The sequence below is a fragment of the Leucoraja erinacea genome, chromosome 1 (genome assembly GCF_028641065.1).
Source record: "Leucoraja erinacea ecotype New England chromosome 1, Leri_hhj_1, whole genome shotgun sequence".
NCBI classification, from domain to species: Eukaryota; Metazoa; Chordata; class Chondrichthyes; order Rajiformes; family Rajidae; genus Leucoraja; species Leucoraja erinaceus.
The window spans coordinates 59,167,718-59,187,630 of NC_073377.1; the positions used below are offsets into that span (position 1 = coordinate 59,167,718).

The 19,913-nt window shown below is 43.1% G+C and overlaps 1 protein-coding gene and 1 long non-coding RNA gene across 4 annotated transcripts in view; one reads left to right on the forward strand and one right to left on the reverse strand.

The window, feature by feature from the left end:
* Nucleotides 1-8,678: 8,678 nt before the first annotated feature.
* Nucleotides 8,679-19,913, forward strand: part of LOC129697161 (uncharacterized) — a 46,368-nt gene continuing 35,133 nt past the window's right edge. The window contains exon 1 of the long non-coding RNA XR_008723460.1: nucleotides 8,679-11,000. This is a non-coding gene — a long non-coding RNA (uncharacterized LOC129697161). The remainder of the gene's footprint in view (nucleotides 11,001-19,913) is intronic.
* slc7a2 (solute carrier family 7 member 2) overlaps nucleotides 11,132-19,913 on the reverse strand; it is a 105,761-nt gene continuing 96,979 nt past the window's right edge. For 2 of the 3 annotated variants that reach the window (XM_055635405.1, XM_055635415.1), the window contains exon 12: nucleotides 11,132-17,047. In XM_055635405.1, coding sequence (XP_055491380.1) covers nucleotides 16,875-17,047 — 173 coding nt within the window. In that variant the 3' untranslated portion in view covers nucleotides 11,132-16,874. The remainder of the gene's footprint in view (nucleotides 17,048-19,913) is intronic. The other variant, XM_055635422.1, reaches the window with a different exon arrangement.

The window sequence follows — 19,913 nt, forward strand, 5'->3', positions numbered from 1 at the left end:
GGAGTATTGCATACAGTTTTGGTCTCCTAATCTGAGGAAAGACATTCTTGCCATAGAGGGAGTACAGAGAAGGTTCACCAGACTGATTCCTGGGATGTCAGGACTTTCATGTGAAGAAAGACTGGATAGACTCGGTTTGTACACGCTAGAATTTAGAAGATTGAGGAGGGATCTTATAGAAACTTACAAAATTCTTAAGGGGTTGGACAGGCTAGATGCAGGAAGATTGTTCCCGATGTTGGGGAAGTCCAGAACAAGGGGTCACAGTTTAAGGATAAAGGGGAAATCTTTTAGGACCGAGATGAGGAAAACCTTTTTTCACACAGAGAGTGGTGAATCTCTGGAATTCTCTCCCAATACAATACAATACAATACAATTTATTTGTCATTTGAACCCCATTGAGGTTCAAACGAAATGTTGTTTCTGCAGTCATACACACAAAAAAGAACCAAGACACACACCATTTACACAAACATCCATCACAGCGCATCTCCTCCTCGCTGTGATGGAAGGCAAAGGCTTATCTCTCCCCTGCACTCCGCATTCCCCTCCCGATGTCAGAGTCAAAGCCCCCGGCGGGGGATGGTAATTGTCCCGCGGCCATTTACGCCGCGCGGGGTGATGCAAGGCCGTGCTCCGGGTCTTGTTGTTGGAGCCCCCGGCGGGTGTTAGCAAAGTCCCCCAAGCCGCGCGGGTCGATGATGAATGGCCCCGCTCCAGGTAATCTTCAACCCCCACAACTCGGGCGGGTGAAGTCGCTGTTGCGGAAGCCCCGAAAAGAGGTCTCCCAGCAGGGACCCACGGGCTCCCGGTGTTCCTGTCTGCCAGACCTGCGGTTGGAGCCTCCGAATCCCCGGGGTCGGGTCGCAGCAGCTCGCCACCACCGCTCCTCCAGCTCCGCGATGGTGAGTAGGTCCGCAGGCTCCGCGACTGGAGCCCCAGGTCGTTCCTGCTGGAGGCCGCTCCACGGTGCTAGGCCCCAATGACAACGGAGACCCGGCAGAGAAAAGGTCGGGTTCTCCATGCAGGGGATAGATTTTTAAAGTTTCTCCCACCACCCCCTGCCCCCCACACACACATACCCACACACATACCCAAAAAAATTTAATAAAAACTACATTCAAACGAGACAAAAAATAATAAAAAGACAAACGGACTGCAGAGGCCGCTGCGACGTGAGTCGCGCCGCCCACCGATCAGAAGGTAGTTGGGGCCCAGTTCATTGGCTATATTTAAGAGGGAGTTAGATGTGGCCCTTGTTGCTAAAGGGACCAGGGGGAGAGAAGGCAGGTACAGGATACTGAGTTGGATGATCAGCCATGATCATATTGAATGGCGGTGCAGGCTCTAAGGGCCAAATGGCCTACTCCTGCAACTATTTTCTATGTTTCTACGTTTCTATGACCCCGGGGATTCGGAGGCTCCAACCGCAGGTCTGGTGGACACTAACACCAGGAGCCTGCGGGTCCCTGCTGGGAGACCGCTTTTCGGGGCTTCAGCAACGGCGACTTCTCCTGCCCGAGTTGCGGGGTTGAAAATTACCTGGAGCGGGGCCTTACATCGCCCGGCGTGGCTTTAAATGGCCACGGGACTTGCTAGCGCCCGCCCGGGGCTCCAACACCAAGACCCAGAGCGCGGCCTTGCATCACCCGGCGCGGCTTTAATGGCCACGGGACACTTACCATCGCCCGCCGGGGGCTTTGACTCTGACATCGGGAGGAGAATGAGGAGTGCAGGGGCGAGATAAGACTTTGCCTTCCATCACAGTGAGGAGGAGATTCACTGTGATGGATGTTTGTGTAAATTGTGTTGTGTCTTGGTTCTTTTTCTTGTGTGTATGACTGCAGAAACCAAATTTCATTTGAATCTCAAAATGAGGTTCAAATGACACAAATAAATAAATTGTATTGTATTGATCAGGCCTGGGAGTCCCACATGCCTGTGTTTGCTCCATATCTCTCTAAACCTATCCTATCCATGAACCTGCCTAAATGTTTCTGAAATGTTTTGATACTACCTACCTCAACTATCTCCTACGGCAGTTCATTCCATATACCTACCACCCACTATGCAAAAATAGTAGCACCTATTAAATCATTCCCCCCTCACCATAAACCTATGTCCTCTGATTCTCGATTCCCTTACTCTGTGTAAAGTATTTTCTAACTCAAACATAGCTAACCATGTTAAATACTCCTGGTGCATTCTTTTAATTTCAATGAGAAAAACGGAAGTTTAATAGATTTTTTGTGTGTCATATGAAAAATTCCAAATGGGCAGTAAAAATGAGAATCAAATACACAGGACTAGATGTTAAAAGTCCCTTGTGCCAATAGGTGGGGAGCATTTCACGACATCCGTTGATTGTTGAGAGTGGTAGACGCTCAACATCGGTGGGGGGCGGGGGGGGTGATACATATATCTTGGCCTGTGTAACCTTCAGGATAGTTGGGCACAGGACACATCATCAGTAGTGTACCCTTGCATCACTGGGTGTTTCGGCCTTTTAACACTATACACCCTCCACAAGGGCGGCCCGCTGCAGGATGATCAGCCCTCAGCGCGTGTCCCGTGTCAAACCATCCCAAAGATTCACCCTGAGGTACTTGGGGCCCAGCATGGGTCTTTCCGCTTGAGCCAAATCCACCGGCTGCTTATTTCAGCCGCCTCTGAGAGTGATCTTATGGTCTTCCGCAGAGCCTGACCGTAGCTTCCAAGCTCCTTCAGCAGTCTGATGGTAGATGATGCAACAAATCCTCTGCATCCCACTTCAACTGGATAGACTTTGGTGTTCCAGCCACGCTGCGTTGCCTCTGCTGCAAGCTCTGCGTAGCGCAGCTTCTTACGCTCATAGGCCTCCTCAACACAGTTCTCCCATGGAACTGTGAGCTCTATGATGTAAGCAGTCTTCTGTGAAGGGGACCAGAACACCAAGTCTGGCCTGAGGTTGGTGGAAGCAATTTCAGGTGGAAAAACTAGTTGTCGGCCGATGTCCGCCAGCATCCTCCAGTCACGGGCCCTGCATAGGTTTCCTTCTTCTGATCTGGTGGAAGGATGTTTAGATGTTTTCTTTCCTTCTCGGACAAAGTTTGTTGCCCTTAGGAGGGGGGGGGGTTGCTTGCTCTCGGAGGCAAGGAGTTGGTCGCACACCACCTGTTCTCAAGGGCTGATGCCAGGCTTTTTAGTACCTGATTATGCCGCCACGTGTATCTCCCTTGCGTGAGGCTGGTCTTGCAGCCTACCATGATGTGTTTCAGGGTTGCTGGAGTTGGGCAGAGGGCACAGGTTGGATCCTCGCCGTACCACTGATGGAGGTTCTTTGGTGTTGGAAGCACATCATAAGTCGCTCTGATGATGAAGCTGGTCTTGCTTGCTTCCATTTCCCATAGTTCTTTCCAGCTGATCTTCCTCCGCTCCACACCTTCCCACTGCATCCATTGCCCCTGTTTGGCAAGAGAGACCGCCTTTGCACTTCTTGTGGCCTCCTCCTGTCGCCGCACCTCCTCGACCACCAATGTCCTCCGTTCTGATGTTGTGGCCTTTCGCCAAGTTGGTTTACTTGTCGTAAGGCCAAAGCCTCCTCTTCCCTGCTGGACTTGCCCCACGATGTCTTTGTGCCTCAGGGCTGATGAAGCTTGCTGTACTGCATCAGATGGTGTCCACTTCCGTCCAGTTACTAGGGGTGGCGCAACAGCACTGATGGTCTTGTCTCTAGAGTCCCTCAGTGTCATCTGAAGTCTTACTTTAGAACACTTGTATTCCTCTGTTAGACTAGTGAGAGGTAGTTGCAGGACCCCTTTGCCATATAGGCCGATGTTAGTTAGACATCGTGGGACCCCGAGCCATTTCTTCGCGTATGAAGTTATGGATCGCTCCATCTTCTCCACAGTTGTTATTGGGGCTTCATAAACGGTCAGTGGCCACATCGTCCGAGGAAGGAGTCCAAACTGTAGGCACCAGAGCTTCAGTTTCCCAGGCAGTAGGGTCTGATTGATGTTCTCCAGGCCGTTGACAATTTTTTGTTGCACCTGCTCTTTGTCCTTGAGACTTGCGTTGTACCATCTGCCCAGGCTTTTAACTGGCTGTTCAGACACTGTTGGTATTGGGGCGTCACCGATACAGAACCTTGTGTCTCTAAGCACCCCCTTGACTATGGAAATGCTTCGAGATTTACTTGGTTTAATTTTCATTCGGGCCCACTTGATGTTCTCCTGCAGCTTTCCAAGTAGCCGCTTGGTGCATGCTGCAGTAGTAGTAGTAGAAAATGTTTCAGGGTGGACTAGTGACAAACCATTTTAGAATGAAAAGCATTTTTAGTAGAAGAGTTGGCTAAAGTTTGGAGTAAACAAGGAGTGAACATGGTCTCCTTTGAATTTTCAAGGTCAAGGTTTCAAGATCAGTTTATTGTCACATGTACAATTAAGGTACAGTGAAATTTGAGTTACCATACAGCCATACTAAGTGAACAACAACAAGACACACAACCACATAAAAGTTAACATACATTAAACATCCATCACAGTGGATTCCACGTTCCTCACTGTAATGAACGGCCAAAAGAGACTTCTTCTCCAAGCTGGAGGATGAGACGGATGTTCGGCGACTGTGGCGGGGCTTGAATGCCATCACCTACAATGCAAAATCAGGAGGCAGCTCAAATGTCAGCGAAGCATCACTTCCTGACGAGCTCAATGCGTTTTACACACGATTTGATAGGGAGAACACTGATGTGCCTTCCCAAGCCCCCATTCACTGTGATGGTATTTCAGTCACAGTCACAGGCTGACGTCAGAATATCCTTCAGGGGGGTGAATCCTCGGAAAGCACCTGGACCTGATGGTATACCCGGTCGTATTATAAAAACCTGTGCGGACCATTACGGACATTTTCAATCTCTCACTTCTGAGGTCTGAGGTTTCCAACGGCTTTAAAAGGGCATCAATAATACCGGTGCTCAAGAAGAGCAAGGTGACGTGCCTCAATGACTATCGATCAGTGGCACTTATGTCTGTAGTGATGAAGTGCTTTAAGAGGTTGATCATGGTGCATATCAACTCCTTCCTCGACAAGAACCTCGACCCACTGCACACAATGAATCAACGGTGGATGCAATCTCACTGGCTCTCCACTCCGCTCTGGACAACTTGGACAACAAAAACTCATATGTCAGGCTGTATTTCATTGACTACAACTCGGCATTTAATACCATCATCCCCTCCAACCTGCTTACCAAGCTCTCAGAGCTGGGTCTCTACACATCCCTCTGCAATTGGCTCCTCAACTTCTTCATCCACAGACCACAGTCTGTCTGTATTGGTGGAAATGTGTCAATCTCGATAACAATCAGCACCGGAGCACCTCAAGGCTGCGTGCTCAGCCCGCTGCTGTATTCACTCAATACACATGACTGTATAGCCGGACATAGTGCGAACTCCATCATCAGGTTCGCCGACGACACCACTGTTGTGGAACAAATCACTGATGCTGACGAGTATAGAAGTGAGATCGACCGATTGACCAAATGGTGCCAGCACAACAACCTGGCTCTCAACACCAGCAAAACCAAGGAACTGATTGTGGACTTTGTAAGGGGTAGGATGGGGACCCACAATGGTGGAAAGGGTCAAGAACTTCAAATTCCTGGACGTGCATATTTCTGAAGATCTTTCCTGGTCCCAGCACACAGATGCAATTATAAAGAAAGCACATCAATGCCTCTATTTCCTGAGAAGATTACAGAGGGTCAGTATGTCAAGGAGGTCTCTCTCTCAGTTCTACAGGTGCACAGTAGAGAGCATACTGACTGGTTGCATCGTGGCTTGGTTTGGCAACTTGAACGTCCAGGAGCGGAAAAGAATGCAGAAAGTTGTGTCCACTGCCCAGTCCATCATCGGCTCTGACCTCCCCACCATCAAAGGGATCTATCGCAGTCGCTGCCTCAAAAAGGCTGCCAACATCATCAAAGATCCACACCATCCTGGCCATGCACTCATCTCTCCGTTGCTGTCAGGTAGAAGGTACAGGAGCCTGAAATCTGGTACATCCAGGTTCAGGAACAGCTCCTTCCCCACACCCATCAGGCTACTAAATATGATATCAAACAAACTCTGAACTATTAACAGCCTATTGCACTTTATCTGTTTATTTATGTGTATATATATGGTCTATTGTAGCGGCCTGGATGAGGTCAGGAAAAGGCCAGACGCCAGGCGGGTTCAAACAGTCTTTTAAACCCTACAGCGAGAGTACACCACGCACACACCTCGAGAGCACAAAACCCAGGGTGGTCTGGAAACCCCATGGCAGATCAACGCCCCTGTCCCTCAATCGGCGAGGGGGATGATCCAAGGAGTGGCCGACCCCCCTGGGACCGCCACAGGATCCCCGCCCCCCAAGTACCCGAGGCACGAAACGGACAGGAGGGCGTACACGGCGGCCAGCCCGGGTGCACATCATGCCCGGCACCGGAACAGGCAACTGACCAACAGGTGCAGGGGACGGAGTAGCCAGAGAAGGAGGTACCCTAGACAGAGGCCGCCCTCGTTTACGGGGCCGCGCTATCAGCACCGGCTGATTAATATCAATATGTGCTGGCTTCAGCCGCACAACTGGAACAGTCTCATACCGACCACCCAGGGACCGTCACACTATGGTATACAGACACACTGATCTGTTCTGTATTTTGCCTACAATTTCCTGTTGTGCTGCAGCAAGCAAGAATTTGGATCTGGGACACATGACAATAAACTCTCTTGACTTGACTTGAGGGAAGGCAATGAAGTTCAATCTTCTTCCTCTTGTTCTCCAGTCAAACCATCCGCAGTCGGGGCGATCAAAGCTCCCGCCTGGATGATCGAATCTCCCGCGTCGGGGCGGTTGAAACTGTCTCCGTGGCATGGAGCTCCCGAATCGGCCTCTTCATGATGTTAAAGTCCGCAAGTCCCGTGTTTGGAGCTTCGATCCCCGGCAAAGGGGTTGCAAGCTCTGCAATGTTGAAGTCCCGCAGACTCCTGCGACGTGGAGCACCCGTCGGTCTCCAGGAAGGGCCACCAACTCCACGCTGTTAGGCCGCAGTAAGCTTTCAATAATGTCTGACTTGGGAGATTGCTGAACAAAGTTAAAACACATGGTATTGGGGGTAATATACAAGTATAGATTGAGAGATGGTTAACAGATCAAAAGAAGAATAGGAGTAACCAGTCCCCTCTGTGCTGAGCCATCTGGAGCAGGGGCAGAGCTACGTCCGGATGCTCTTTGTGGATTATAGCTCAGCTTTCAATACAATCATTCCGGACATTCTCATTGGTAAACTGGTCACTCTCGGCCTCCCCACTCTCACGTGTGCCTGGATAAAAGATTTCCTCACCAACCAGCCCCAGACTGTGAGACTCGGCCCCCACCTCTCCTCCACTCGCAGGTTGAGTACCGGCTCCCCACAGGGCTGTGTGCTAAGCCCCCTCTTATACTGTCTCTACACCTACGACTGTGGTCCGGCCCACAACAACAACCGCATCGTCAAATTTGCTGACGACACTACTGTGGTCGGACTTATATCAAAGGGAGACGAGGCAGCCTACAGAGAGGAAGTCCTGAAGTTGACAACCTGGTGCTCAGAAAACAATCTGGCTCTGAACACCAGGAAAACAAAAGAGCTCATTGTCGACTTCAGGAGGCACAGCACCGACTTAGTCCCCCTACATATCAACAGCGAGTGTGTGGAGAGGGTCAACACCTTCCGGTTTCTCGGCGTCCATATCGCTGCTGTTATCTCCTGGACAGACAACACGACAGCGGTCATCAAGAAGGCTCAGCAGCTGCTGCACTTCCTGAGGGTCCTCAGGAAGCACAACCTGGACTCTAACCTGCTGCTGACCTTCTACCGCTCGTCCATCGAGAGCCTGCTGACATACTGCATTACAGCATGGTATGGCAGCTGCACCATGGCAGACAGGGAGAGGCTTCAGAGGGTAACTAGGACAGCACAGAAGATCATTGGTTGCCCTCTCCCCTCCCTGATGGATATCTACACCTCCCGCTGCCTTAGCAGGGCAAAGAATATCACCAAAGACAGCTCCCATCTTGCGTTTGGACTGTTCGACCTGCTGCCCTCTGGAAGGCGCTATAGGTGCATCAAATCCAGGACAAATAGACTCAGGAATAGTTGTTTTCCGAAAATTATAACTACTCTTAATTCAAATTCCCACATGTACTGACTTCACAGCCCAACACCCGGACTTCCATCTGTATATATGTATATAGCGCTGCAGAATTGTGCACCTATTCCCCCCCTCCCCCCCCCTTCTGTTTTTGTTTTTCTTTTTCTTGTTTTTTTTGTACTAAATTATATGTATGCACTGAGTACAAGCAGCTTTTAATTTCATTGTACATGTATAGTGACAGTAAATGGCATATCTATATCTATCTCTAGTTGACAGACTTTGGTTAATTGACTACTGTGGGAATTCCTGCTTGGACCCAAATTAATCTTGATCTATGTGGCTGAGGTAACCAAACAAAATGTAACATTTACAAATTTGCTGACAAAGCAAAACTAAATGGGAATGTGAGTAGTGATGAGGCCACAATGAGTGACAAGGGAAATGGACAAGTTGAGTGATTTGGTAACAACAGACCAAGTACAACACAGAACAATGTGAAGTCATTGACTGATAGAAATACTGAGCATTATTTAAATGTTGATGTCCATTAGGATTTCACCGAAGTCACCGAATGTTATCAAACGGGTGAACCAAATAGCGAGGAAGGCAAATGGCACCTTGACCTTCATTTCAAGGGAAAAACATTTTACTATAATTATATTCTGGGAGAATAGCACCTCATATGAGCCAACGGTATGAACATTGAATTCTCCATTTATCAAGTGATAACCCCTCTAACCCTCCCACTTTTTCTCATCCCCACCTTTCTCCACGCAGCTACCCTTCCAGTCACTGCTCCTTTCCATCCTACACTCATTTCCCATCCCCAAGTTCCCCACTTCCCGTTTATTCCCCTCCCACTCCCGTGGATAGATATTCTACCCATATTCCTTCCTATGGCTTTACATTTCACTCATCCTCTTCTCCTTATGTGTTTTCCTTTTTACCTCATACCTAAGCATTCATGACCTAGTCCTCCCCTCTGCCAATCAACCTGCTTATCTCTCTCCATCTATCACTTGCTAGACTTTGTCACTATTTTCCAGCTTTCTTCCCCCTAGTCCAATCAGTCTGAAGAAAGCTCCTGACCCATAAGATCATCTGTCCATTCCCTCCACATTGTGCCTGTCTCACTGAGTTCCTCCAGCACTTTGTGTTTTTCCTCAAGATTCTAGCATCTGTAGTTTCTTGTATTTCATCCCTCCTCAGATCTTCTCTCTGCCTCTGAGCTCTAACCCTTAGCTCTAAGCAACATACTGGGTATAAATTTGTTTTCTTGGTCTGCCTGCAATGGCCAGACTGTCAGATTGGGAGAGATTGCATAGTTTATTAGAATAAAACATGTATATTAATATTAGAGAGCTCAACAGGGTGAATATGTGCAGAATAGAAACATAGAAAATAGGTGCAGGAGTAGGCCATTCGGCCCTTCGAGCCTGCACCGCCATTTGATATGATCATGGCTGATCATCCAACTCAGTATCCCATCCCTGCCTTCTCTCCATACCCCCTGATCCCTTTAGCCACAAGGGCCACATCTAACTCCCTCTCAAATATAGCCAATGAACTGGCCTCAACTACCTTCTGTGGCAGTGAATTCCACAGATTCACCACTCTATGTGTAAAAAATGATTTCCTCATCTCGGTCCTAAAAGTCTACCCTCTTATCCTTAAACTGTGACCCCTAGTTCTGGACTTCCCCAACATCGGGAATAATCTTCCTGCATCTAGCCTGTCCAACCCCTTAAGAATGGTGTAAGTTTCTATAAGATCCCCCTTCAGTCTTCTGAATTCCAACGTGTACAAGCCGAATATTTGCAACTTGGCTGTGGAGTCTAGAGCAAGGTATAAATGTGTGTAGGCCATTTAGCAGTGAAATCTGGGAACATTTCCTAACTGGAATTCCCCAACAAAGATGGCTGTCAAGGCTCAGTTCTTGATTTTGTTTGAAACTGAGATTGTTTTGATTATAGAAATTAAGGTAATTGGGGAAATGGCAGGAATATTATGTTTGAGGTTGAACGAATTGAAGGAACGGAAATGGCTATTCTTGCTCCTATTTCTTCGTTGTCCAAAGCATGAATCAAAACAATTAGGACTTACAATCACTGTTTAAAATGCTACCAAAAGTATTTAAAACACACCTAACTTAAAATATATTTAAATCCGAGCCAGTGGGAAATGTTGCATTTGGGAGGTTAAATGCAAGGGGAAAAATATACATTTAATGGCATGATTCAGAGGGATTTTCGGGTCCAAGACAAAGTTCCCTGAAAGTGGCAACACAAAGAGATACGACAAGTAGTAACACAAGACATATGATATGCTGGCCTTCAATGGACGAGGTATTAAGTCAGGAAATCGTGATGCAGCTTTATGGGACTATGGTTAGGCCACATTTGGTGTATTGCCTGAAGTTCTGGTCACCCCATTGTAGGAAAGATGTGGAAGCTTTGCAGAGAGTGCAGCTAAGGTTTACTAGATTGATACTTGGGTTAGGGGCTATTGGATGCATGCAGAGGGACACATTTGTTTTTTTTTTCCCTTTGAATGCCAGAGGTTGCAGGGAGACTAGATAGCAGTACACAAAATTATGAGAGGCATGGATGGGGTAGAGTCAAACCTTTTTTCCAGGATGGTAAAATCAAATGCTAGAGGGCATATCTTTAAGGTGAGAATGGTTACGTTTAAAATTGATGTGCGGGGTAATTTCTTTTTACACAGAGTGTGATGAATGCACGGACATTGTGGGCGCAAGGGCCTGTTCCTGTCTTGTACGTTCTGTGTTGGAACTGAGGATCATCTAATGAAATATGAAGCAATTAACGCCACTTTTGCAAGTAAAGCATAATGTCAAACCTTTTAGTGCTTTATGAATGTAAAATGTATGATTTAAAAAAAAAATGCAACTTGTGCATGGATATGTTTTGCACATGAAATTGTTCAATAATTCATACTCAACATCAATTACATTTAGATCAGTGAATTTAATAGGAGTGCGAGTCAATATCTGATAATGGGGGATGAGTGCAGGGTGTGAATTGTGTTCAACAAATAAAACATATACTTCAAATGCTGTAATTGTATTAGAAATACAGGATACTAATTTTATTACAAAGTAGTAGACATTTGTTAAGTAGAATAAGAATATGCATACAATTTATTTAAAGTACATTGATCAAGCACATTATTTTTTCATTATTGCCACCATGGATGTCCTATTTTTAAATATCTTTATTAGGTAGGTAACTTTATTATTTTTGTCAACATTACAGCTAAGTTGTATAAATTACCAAAATAAATTATCTCAACGGATAATGGATCTCTATGGATAATGTAAATAGTTTAAATATTCAGCTAGTTTTGAAAGAGAACTTTCCAAGTTAGGCAGTAAATTAAAAAATTTGCAAGACTATTCACAGTCCCTGTATGCTGAAGGCACTGAATCTACTGGGCACTCTCAGCAACTAAGCTCAGTCAGTCATCTTCAAATATTTATAGAAATAGCAATTTTATCAGATTCTGTGATATGAAGGCAGGAAAAAACCCACACTACAAGTTCTGTTTTTCTTCTTCTTGATCAATGCTAACAAGTCCACTTTAATACTCCCAGCATTTTGCATGTAATATTTTCAGAAATTCCCTACATTAAGGCAGGCAATATCAGATTTCACAGTATTGGAAACCTTTTTGATCACAGGACACTATGTGTGAATTCCATTCAGTGAATTAGAACACATATTTTTAGAAAATGTTATTAAACAATGATTGCATGTAGAAACTCTATATAGATCAAATTTCTTATCGAAGCGGATACAGAAACTAATTACAGCAATTGCTTTTTCCTTCACTGCTATCACATAGCACAGTGTGTGATGAAGTATGGAACCTCTGCTTAATTAATAATTGCAAGTGGCAAAATTAGTTCAATGTTTTGTCAGCAGTTCTGAAATTTATAGGCAAGGATTGATTCCAGAAACTTGAGCAACTATCTAGGCTGACATCTTGGTGCGGTAGGTGGGGGATGTATTTTAAAGGATGATGTCTATGAGAAATACTTTCAATGGCACTCTACAAAGAACACATTTGTTCTCCTTGTGATCTTTCCTTGATTAAGTTGCTCGCCAGTTCTTCTAACATAAATATTTATTTGGCTCTATATGTTTTGGGACATTCTGAAGAAAAAAAATTCAAAACCCTTTCCTATTTTCTTAAATGTCATTTAACTACTTTTAGTACTTCCCCACATATGTGCCTTTTCCATCCCTCAGGAGAATTTGATTCCCTTCAGGTAATGACCTTCAAATATAGACTCCAATGGTCTTTAATAGGAGAGGGATCTTATTTACTCAGAATGCTACCCTCCTCCCCGCTTCATAACAGTCCACCCAGGAACACCCTCAATGAGAGAGATTGTCAAGCTCAAACTCATCAAGATCATAAATTACGTGGAATGATTTGACCCACGATTTCCATACAGTGAGAAAAGAAAAAAAATAAAATCTTGGTTCTGAATTTTTGCCCTCAAAAGTCTTTTCTCCCAACAGGGATAGACTTTTGTAGATTTCCTTTGGAGATGGAGCTTTACAGAAGTGAAAACATTGAGGATTTCGCGAAGAAGAAATAAAGGGTTTGAGGGAGTTCCTGCTCTTTCTGGAATCTCAATGATCAATAAACCTCTCCCTCTCAATTCTGGAGATAAGAACGGAGAGGATAACAAAAGTTTAAAATATATAAAATACTGATTAATATCTCTGAACAAATAAACTTTTTTTTCAATTTAAAAATACAATGATCTGATGTAAAGATTTTTGAAAATAGTTTAATATATTTGTGCAATTGCATATCTGCTCAAATGCAATTTTAGTACAAATCAAAAAAAAATATTCAATCACTTAAAATTTGATGATCTTTAACTGCCACGGCTAGCTTTACATTGGGAATTGTACAAACCCTTCATTGAAGAGTTACGCAGAGACGTGCGGTCTGAAGTTGCATAGTTAACATGGTCTGCACGACAATGCTAGATCAAAGCTTTCATAATTTGTATCTGTTTATTTGAATGCTGATTTAGAAATATATTGCTGGATCCTCTGTTGTTGGGTCTAAATGATGGACCTCACCATTAGGACTACACTAATTCACGAAGTTGGCTCACAACAAACTTTTCAAAAGCAAATACAATAGGAAATAAATACCAGCCTTGCCAGCAATGACAGCATCTTTTAAATGAATAAAGACATCAGATAAGATATACTTAAAATACTTTAAAATATCTTGTTAATGTTCTTACCCTAGGTGATTTACTAGGTCCAGGTCAAAGAACAGGTGACTAAACTGTTCATTGGCAGGTCTCACAGGCATTCCCCATAGCCTTTACAAGGAGGTTTAACACTGTCCTATTATCCAACCTGGGCCTTCCCTTCCACTTTTTCTGATGATTTGATTGAGAATGGGAACTCACCACAGGGAGAGTCTCACCAACACACCAACACACACTCATTTGCACGAGGGAACATGTTCTCAGCTGCATAATTAAATTGAAATAAATCTACATCATATATACAATGAACATATAAATGCTTTATCAACTAAAATATACTTTGGCCAGTGTTTGTCTAATCTAAATCCTTCACCTAGTGAAGTCTTGTTTAAAATAGTTCTATCTTCTTGAAATGGCTGCATGAACTGTAATTCATCAAAGTACACAAAAATATTGCTCTATTATACAAGTAGTAATTAAACAGCATTGTGAATTCATTACAATTATTTATAATTCAGTTTCTTTAACGCTTCATTATTTTTTCAAAATGAAGCAACCTAGTCAAGTTTAATTTGGCAAAATAAAATGAATTTAGGCATTTCTTTCCCAGCATATTTTGTGTTTCAGCATAATGAGCAGTGAAACCAGTACTTTTAATGGCAATGGCAAATACCAATCGAATAGGAACATCTTTTGAAAATTCCACCAATATTAATTACAGTCTAATCATATTGTGAAACATGTGGAGACTAATTTTTAAAATATTTTAACTTAGTCAGGATTGTTTAAAATTCTTCACCACTGTTATTTTGTCACCTTTATATTTGGGATTGGTATAGAACAAGTGTTTTGATTAATAAGCAGCAGTTTTTTCCCCTAATGTACCAGAACCCTCCTTTAGCACAAGAAAAAAATGTTTCTTTATTTAGAACTCTACAGAAGTTCATGGTCACCTGAAATGTATCACAAAATGTGTTAAGTTAGTTAGTAATTGTGGAAGACAGTTGCCTAAAAATTCACACTCCATCAACACCACCAAATGCACTTTGAAGTCAGTGGTATAGATTATAGAGGTGGAATAAAATGCAATATATTTAGAACTCTTGTTGAACCCTCACGGTCCTCAGATCCACTTCAGCCGGTCTCCTCTCCATCCACAAGTCCAACCTCCGCAGTTTTGGGGACAGAGCCTTCTCCAGGGCAGCTCCCAGGCTCTGGAACTCCCTCCCCCAACTGATCCGCAATTCCGTGTCCCTCACCATCTTCCAGTCCCGCCTCAAGACCCATATCTTCACCTCTGCCTATCCTTAGCCCCACGTCCCCCTCCCTTTTCATCTGTGCATTAATTGCCTCATATTGTGTTTTGTATTGAATTCTGTCTTTACTTTGTGTACTAGTCATGTCTCTACTATTTATTTCATTCCCCTTACATGTTTTTCCTCTACCTGCTAATTTTTTAGAAGGTGTCCTTGAGACTCTTGAAAGGCGCCCATAAATAACATTTATTATTATTATTATAATTATAAGAAGGAACTGCAGATGCTGGAAAATCGAAGATAGACAAAAATGCTGGAGAAACTCAGCGGGTGAGGCAGCACCTATGGAGCGAAGGAAATAGGCAACTTTTTCGGGTCAATGTCCAGTCACTCTACACCTCCATCCTCCACCAGGAGGGTCTCAAAGCCCTCCGTTTCTTCCTCGTCCGCAGAACCAACCAATCCCCGTCTACTGATACTCTCCTCTGCCTCGCGGAGCTGGTCCTTACCCTTAATAACTTTTCGTTTGACTCCACCCATTCCCTCCAAATACAAGGCGTTGCTACGGGTACGCTCATGGGCCCTAGCTATGTCTGCTTCTTTGTAGGGTACGTCGAACAATCCTTGTCCTAGGCGTACCGTGGCCCTAACCCCGAACTATACCTTCGCTACATCGCCGACTGCATTGGTGCTACCTCCTGCACCCAAAAGAGTCTGAAGAAGGGTTTCGACCTGAAGCGTTGCCTATTACCTTCGCTCCATAGATATTTAGAACTCTTGACAGGATGGATTTCTAGGCAGTAGCACCTCAATAAAAGTCAAGAGTAATTTTCATTTTATTTTGCAAAGACATGTTAATGGATCAACCATCCACCACACATACCCAATGAAAATCAAATATTATCACTGGCAGCAAACAGCAGTTTACTATCTGTGTTAAAGGTAGAAAATTACTTGTATGTTTCATTAGCCACCAATTGTAAGAATCTGCCGTTTGATGGATTGATGAATAATATATAATGTTTAAAAATGATCAACCTCTCAGCATCAAACCAGCAAAAATATCCCTCTATCACTGGTGGTTTACTGATAATTGTGGTAACAGTAGATATCAGGAAACAAAATTGCTGAATTTTCCTGAAACATTATTATTCCATGCCACTAATAATGCCAGAATTGTTAAAACAATTGGACAAGGCTGAATGACAGACCACTCTTAATCTTATTTCTTGGTTTTAAGGTGAAATTACTTTAACTGATCACCACATGAGCTGGGAGGCTGGCAATTCACATTATTTATTCATTTCAATATATGGTGAACTAAAATCAGGTGTTTTAAAACAAAAATATAGCATTATAAAATTGATAGAAACATCCCTTAAGGATTTGTCAACACTTTTACACAGTAAACATCATTTGTATAGCTTTGTTAGTTTAGAGGTATGTATGGTTCTCATTTTCGGATATACGTGATACATTTTTCTACATTATAAAACATTTAGTCCCAAAAAGATCTAATATCAGATTGTGGCCCGAGAGGATTTGCAGTTAATGAGTTATTGGAGGATTGAATGTTATAGAGTACCAAACATTTTCCTGAGTTTAGTAAATGGATAAAAAATATTCCCTACACTTTCGTTTCTCTCATCCTTCCCATTTGTTTCTAAACCTAGCTACGACAGTCTTTTCTAAAAGGAACTGAATGCAAAAAGTTTAGTATGATCCTGTAACTGGATTATTCTCATACCTATGTTTTAAGGCCAGTAATACAACCTTTGCATTATACTGCCAAGTGTTTAAAAGATGTTCTTCTAATTTATAATTTTTTAGAAAAAGAATGTATCACAAATTGGAAATTAAAATCTTACACCATTGCTCATGTCCCAATAAATAGTCTTGTCTCATCGCCAAGATCTTTCTGTTATGGGTAAAAAATACTTAGACTTTCATTCAACGTTATTTTGATGAGTGTAAATCAATCATGGTGACACTGAAAAGAGCATCGAGGTACATGCAGGTGATCAGCAAACACACTTCAGTTCCTGCATGGGCAAGCTCAGATTATTTGTTGTAAAAAAAAAAATCATTGGTTGTCCCTGTACAGAACTTTGACATAATTCTGAGACCAAAGTCAATACAGCTTCACTGCTCATGAAAACACAAATATGTCAGGGGAGGCAAACCGCATGCCAAAGCTAACATTCACTTGTCTTTTCATGACGAATAAATTGGTCAAGTTCAGTTGGCATATCATTGTCATCCATTCCTTCTATATTTTTTGTGTTCTCAGTTTCACTCTGCACCGATTCATTGTCTTGCTGGCCTTCCACGCTGTGTCTGATGCCGTAACCAAAATAGATAGCAAATCCTTTAAAGAGAAAAAAAATCGATTATTAAACAGAGGAAAGTATGTGAAATGATGGGTTACGAATTTCAAAAATGTTGGATGTGGAGTGGCCGTACTCTTGACATTGAAATGTCCTTGACAACACAATCAGAATTCTGATGGGCCTGTCCCACTTAGGCCATTTTTTGGGCGACTACCGCAAAATTTTCAACATGTTGAAAAGTTTTCGGCAACAGTGGCGATAATTTTTGCTGTCGTAGGTTGACGTAGGTATTGTCGTAGGTTGTCACCAGGTGTCGTAGGTGAATTCCATTAAAACTAGTCCCTGGCAGTCGCCTAATGAGTTGCCTAAGTGGGACAGGCCCATAAGACAATTCAAATATTGGCTGGAGTTTCCTTTGTGAAAATCAAAAGTCCAGTGAGTCTCTCAAACATTCTGCATTTCCTCGTGTCAGACAATGTCACATTATGTTAGGAAAAGCATTTTGAAAAAGGTTGAGGCATAAATGAGTAAAAGTACCTAATTCACTCTTACTCAGGAACTATAAGCAGTCCTGGTAGTTAATTATAATATTTAATCAAATAACCAAGAAGTGTTTGCAAAAGTAGAAAAATATTTGCTTAATAAATGAGTCTTTCAAATTGTTAACTGTTAAAAAACATTCCAGCTACATTTCATTTTATGATTGAATGCTTTTTAATAAAACCTGCAGTTGCAAACTTTAACCAGTGGATGGCTTAATTGCAAAGAATAATAATCAATTTAAACACATTTTTTAATGCCTAGATTTCCTTTCTCAAATTATTATTGTAGGTATTTCACATATGTCAATACCTATGGTCATTTTTTTACCCATCTCTGATGGTGTTTCTCTTCTATGTTGATCTTTTTTTCTCTTTGCTGCAGCATTTTTCCTCGCAACTACTTATTACTCTACTGCCATCTTTTGCAGCTGAAGGACTGCATGCTATAGTTGTCATGCGGAGGTCTGTATTACAAATGAGGTATTCAGCAGCTCCCATTGTATCCCAATTAACCATTTCTATTTCAATCCATCTCTTTTGCTTTCTTTTTAGTTACCCACTCAACCCATGAATTGTTCCCGATACCGCAAAAATCAATCCACTCCTGTCAGAGGCCCCAACATCTCAAATTAATTTTCATCATCTTCCCATTTTCATTCTTTATCTGGTTCTTTCTTTACACTCAGATGATGAGGATATTTATAGGCACAAGCAAACATTCTCTTACGCAACTTTAGTGCGTGTACAGATAGAGTGAAGCAGGCTCTGTTCAGAGTATATTGTACACCACCAGGCAAGTGCCGTGAGTAATTACTCAGGGTAGGCAGTCAGTCGGCTTTTTAAAAAATTTTAACCCACGCATGCGCAGATTGTTCTCCTCGCCGTAAAAATAAAAAATAAAAATAAAGAAAGTAACAATCTGCCCAAAGCTTGCAAATCTCCTTCATTCTGAATTACTGAATGGGTGGGGGGTGGAGGATGGCAGGTGGATGGTGGGAAAAACTGGAGCACACCGGGACAAGTTGAATTTGTTGTGATCTTATTGAATCACAATACTAGTTCAAGGGACCAATTGGGGGGGGGGAGAGTTCCTTTCACAGTTTGTGGGGAGTGCACACTGTCAGATTAAAAAAAGAGTATTTTTATACATTTTGGTTTCACTATGTAGAAATTACAGTAGAAATTGTGTTTATACAAAGTCCATTTCAAGGCACCATCATGTTTGGGACATATGGCTTCACGGATGTTTTTAATTGCTCAGGTGTGTTTAATTGCCTCCTTTATGCAGGTATAAGAGAGCTCTCAGCACCTAGTTTTTCTCCGGCCTTTTATTGCTGTTTATTAACGAGGACCAAAGTTGTGCCAATGAAAGTCAAAGAAGCCATTATGAGACTGAGAATACAACTGTTTGAGACATCAGCCAAACCTTAGGCTTACCAAAATCAACTGTTTGGAACATCATTAAGAAGAGAGCACATGTAATAAAGAAAGTAACAATTCAATCTGCCCAAGGCTTCCAATTCTCCTTCATTCTGAATTACTGAATGGGTGGGGGGTGGAGGGTGATGGCAGGTGGATGGTGGGAAAAACTGGAGCACACCGGGACGTTGAATTTGTTGTGATCTTATTGAATCACAATACTAGTTCAAGGGACCAATTGGGGGGGGAGAGTTCATTTCACAGTATGTGGGGAGTCTGGCCAGGGTCCGCAGAAGACTTATGAACAGAAGTACAGAGGCTACACTGCAAGATGCAAACCACTGGTTAGCCGCAAATATAGGATGGCCAGATTACAGTTTAAAAGGGCAACCGCAGTTCTGTAAAAAGATCTTGTGGACAGATGAGATGAAGATTAACTTATATCAGAGTGATGGCAAGAGCAAAGTATGGAGGAAGAGAAGGAACTGCACAAGATCCAAAGCATACCACCTCATCTGTGAAACACGGTGGTGGGGGTATTATGGCCTGGGCATGTATGGCTGCTGAAGGTACTGGCTCACTTATCTTCATTGATGATACAACTGCTGATGGTAGTAGCTTAATGAATTCTGAAGTGTATAGACACATCCTATCTGCTCAAGTTCAAACAAATGCCTCAAAACATTGACCGGCAGTTCATTCTACAGCAAGACAATTATCCCAAACATACTGCTAAAGCAATAAAGGAGTTTTTCAAAGCTAAAAAAGGGTCAATTCTTGAGTGGCCAAGTCAATCACCATATCTGAACCCAATTGAGCATGCCTTTTACAAATGAATACAATTCACTGTGTAGACTGTACACTTGCACTGTCCATGTCTATGTTTTGGTGGCAGAAGGGATGAAAGATGGCAATCATACACATCAGGTGGCAAAATAGCCTG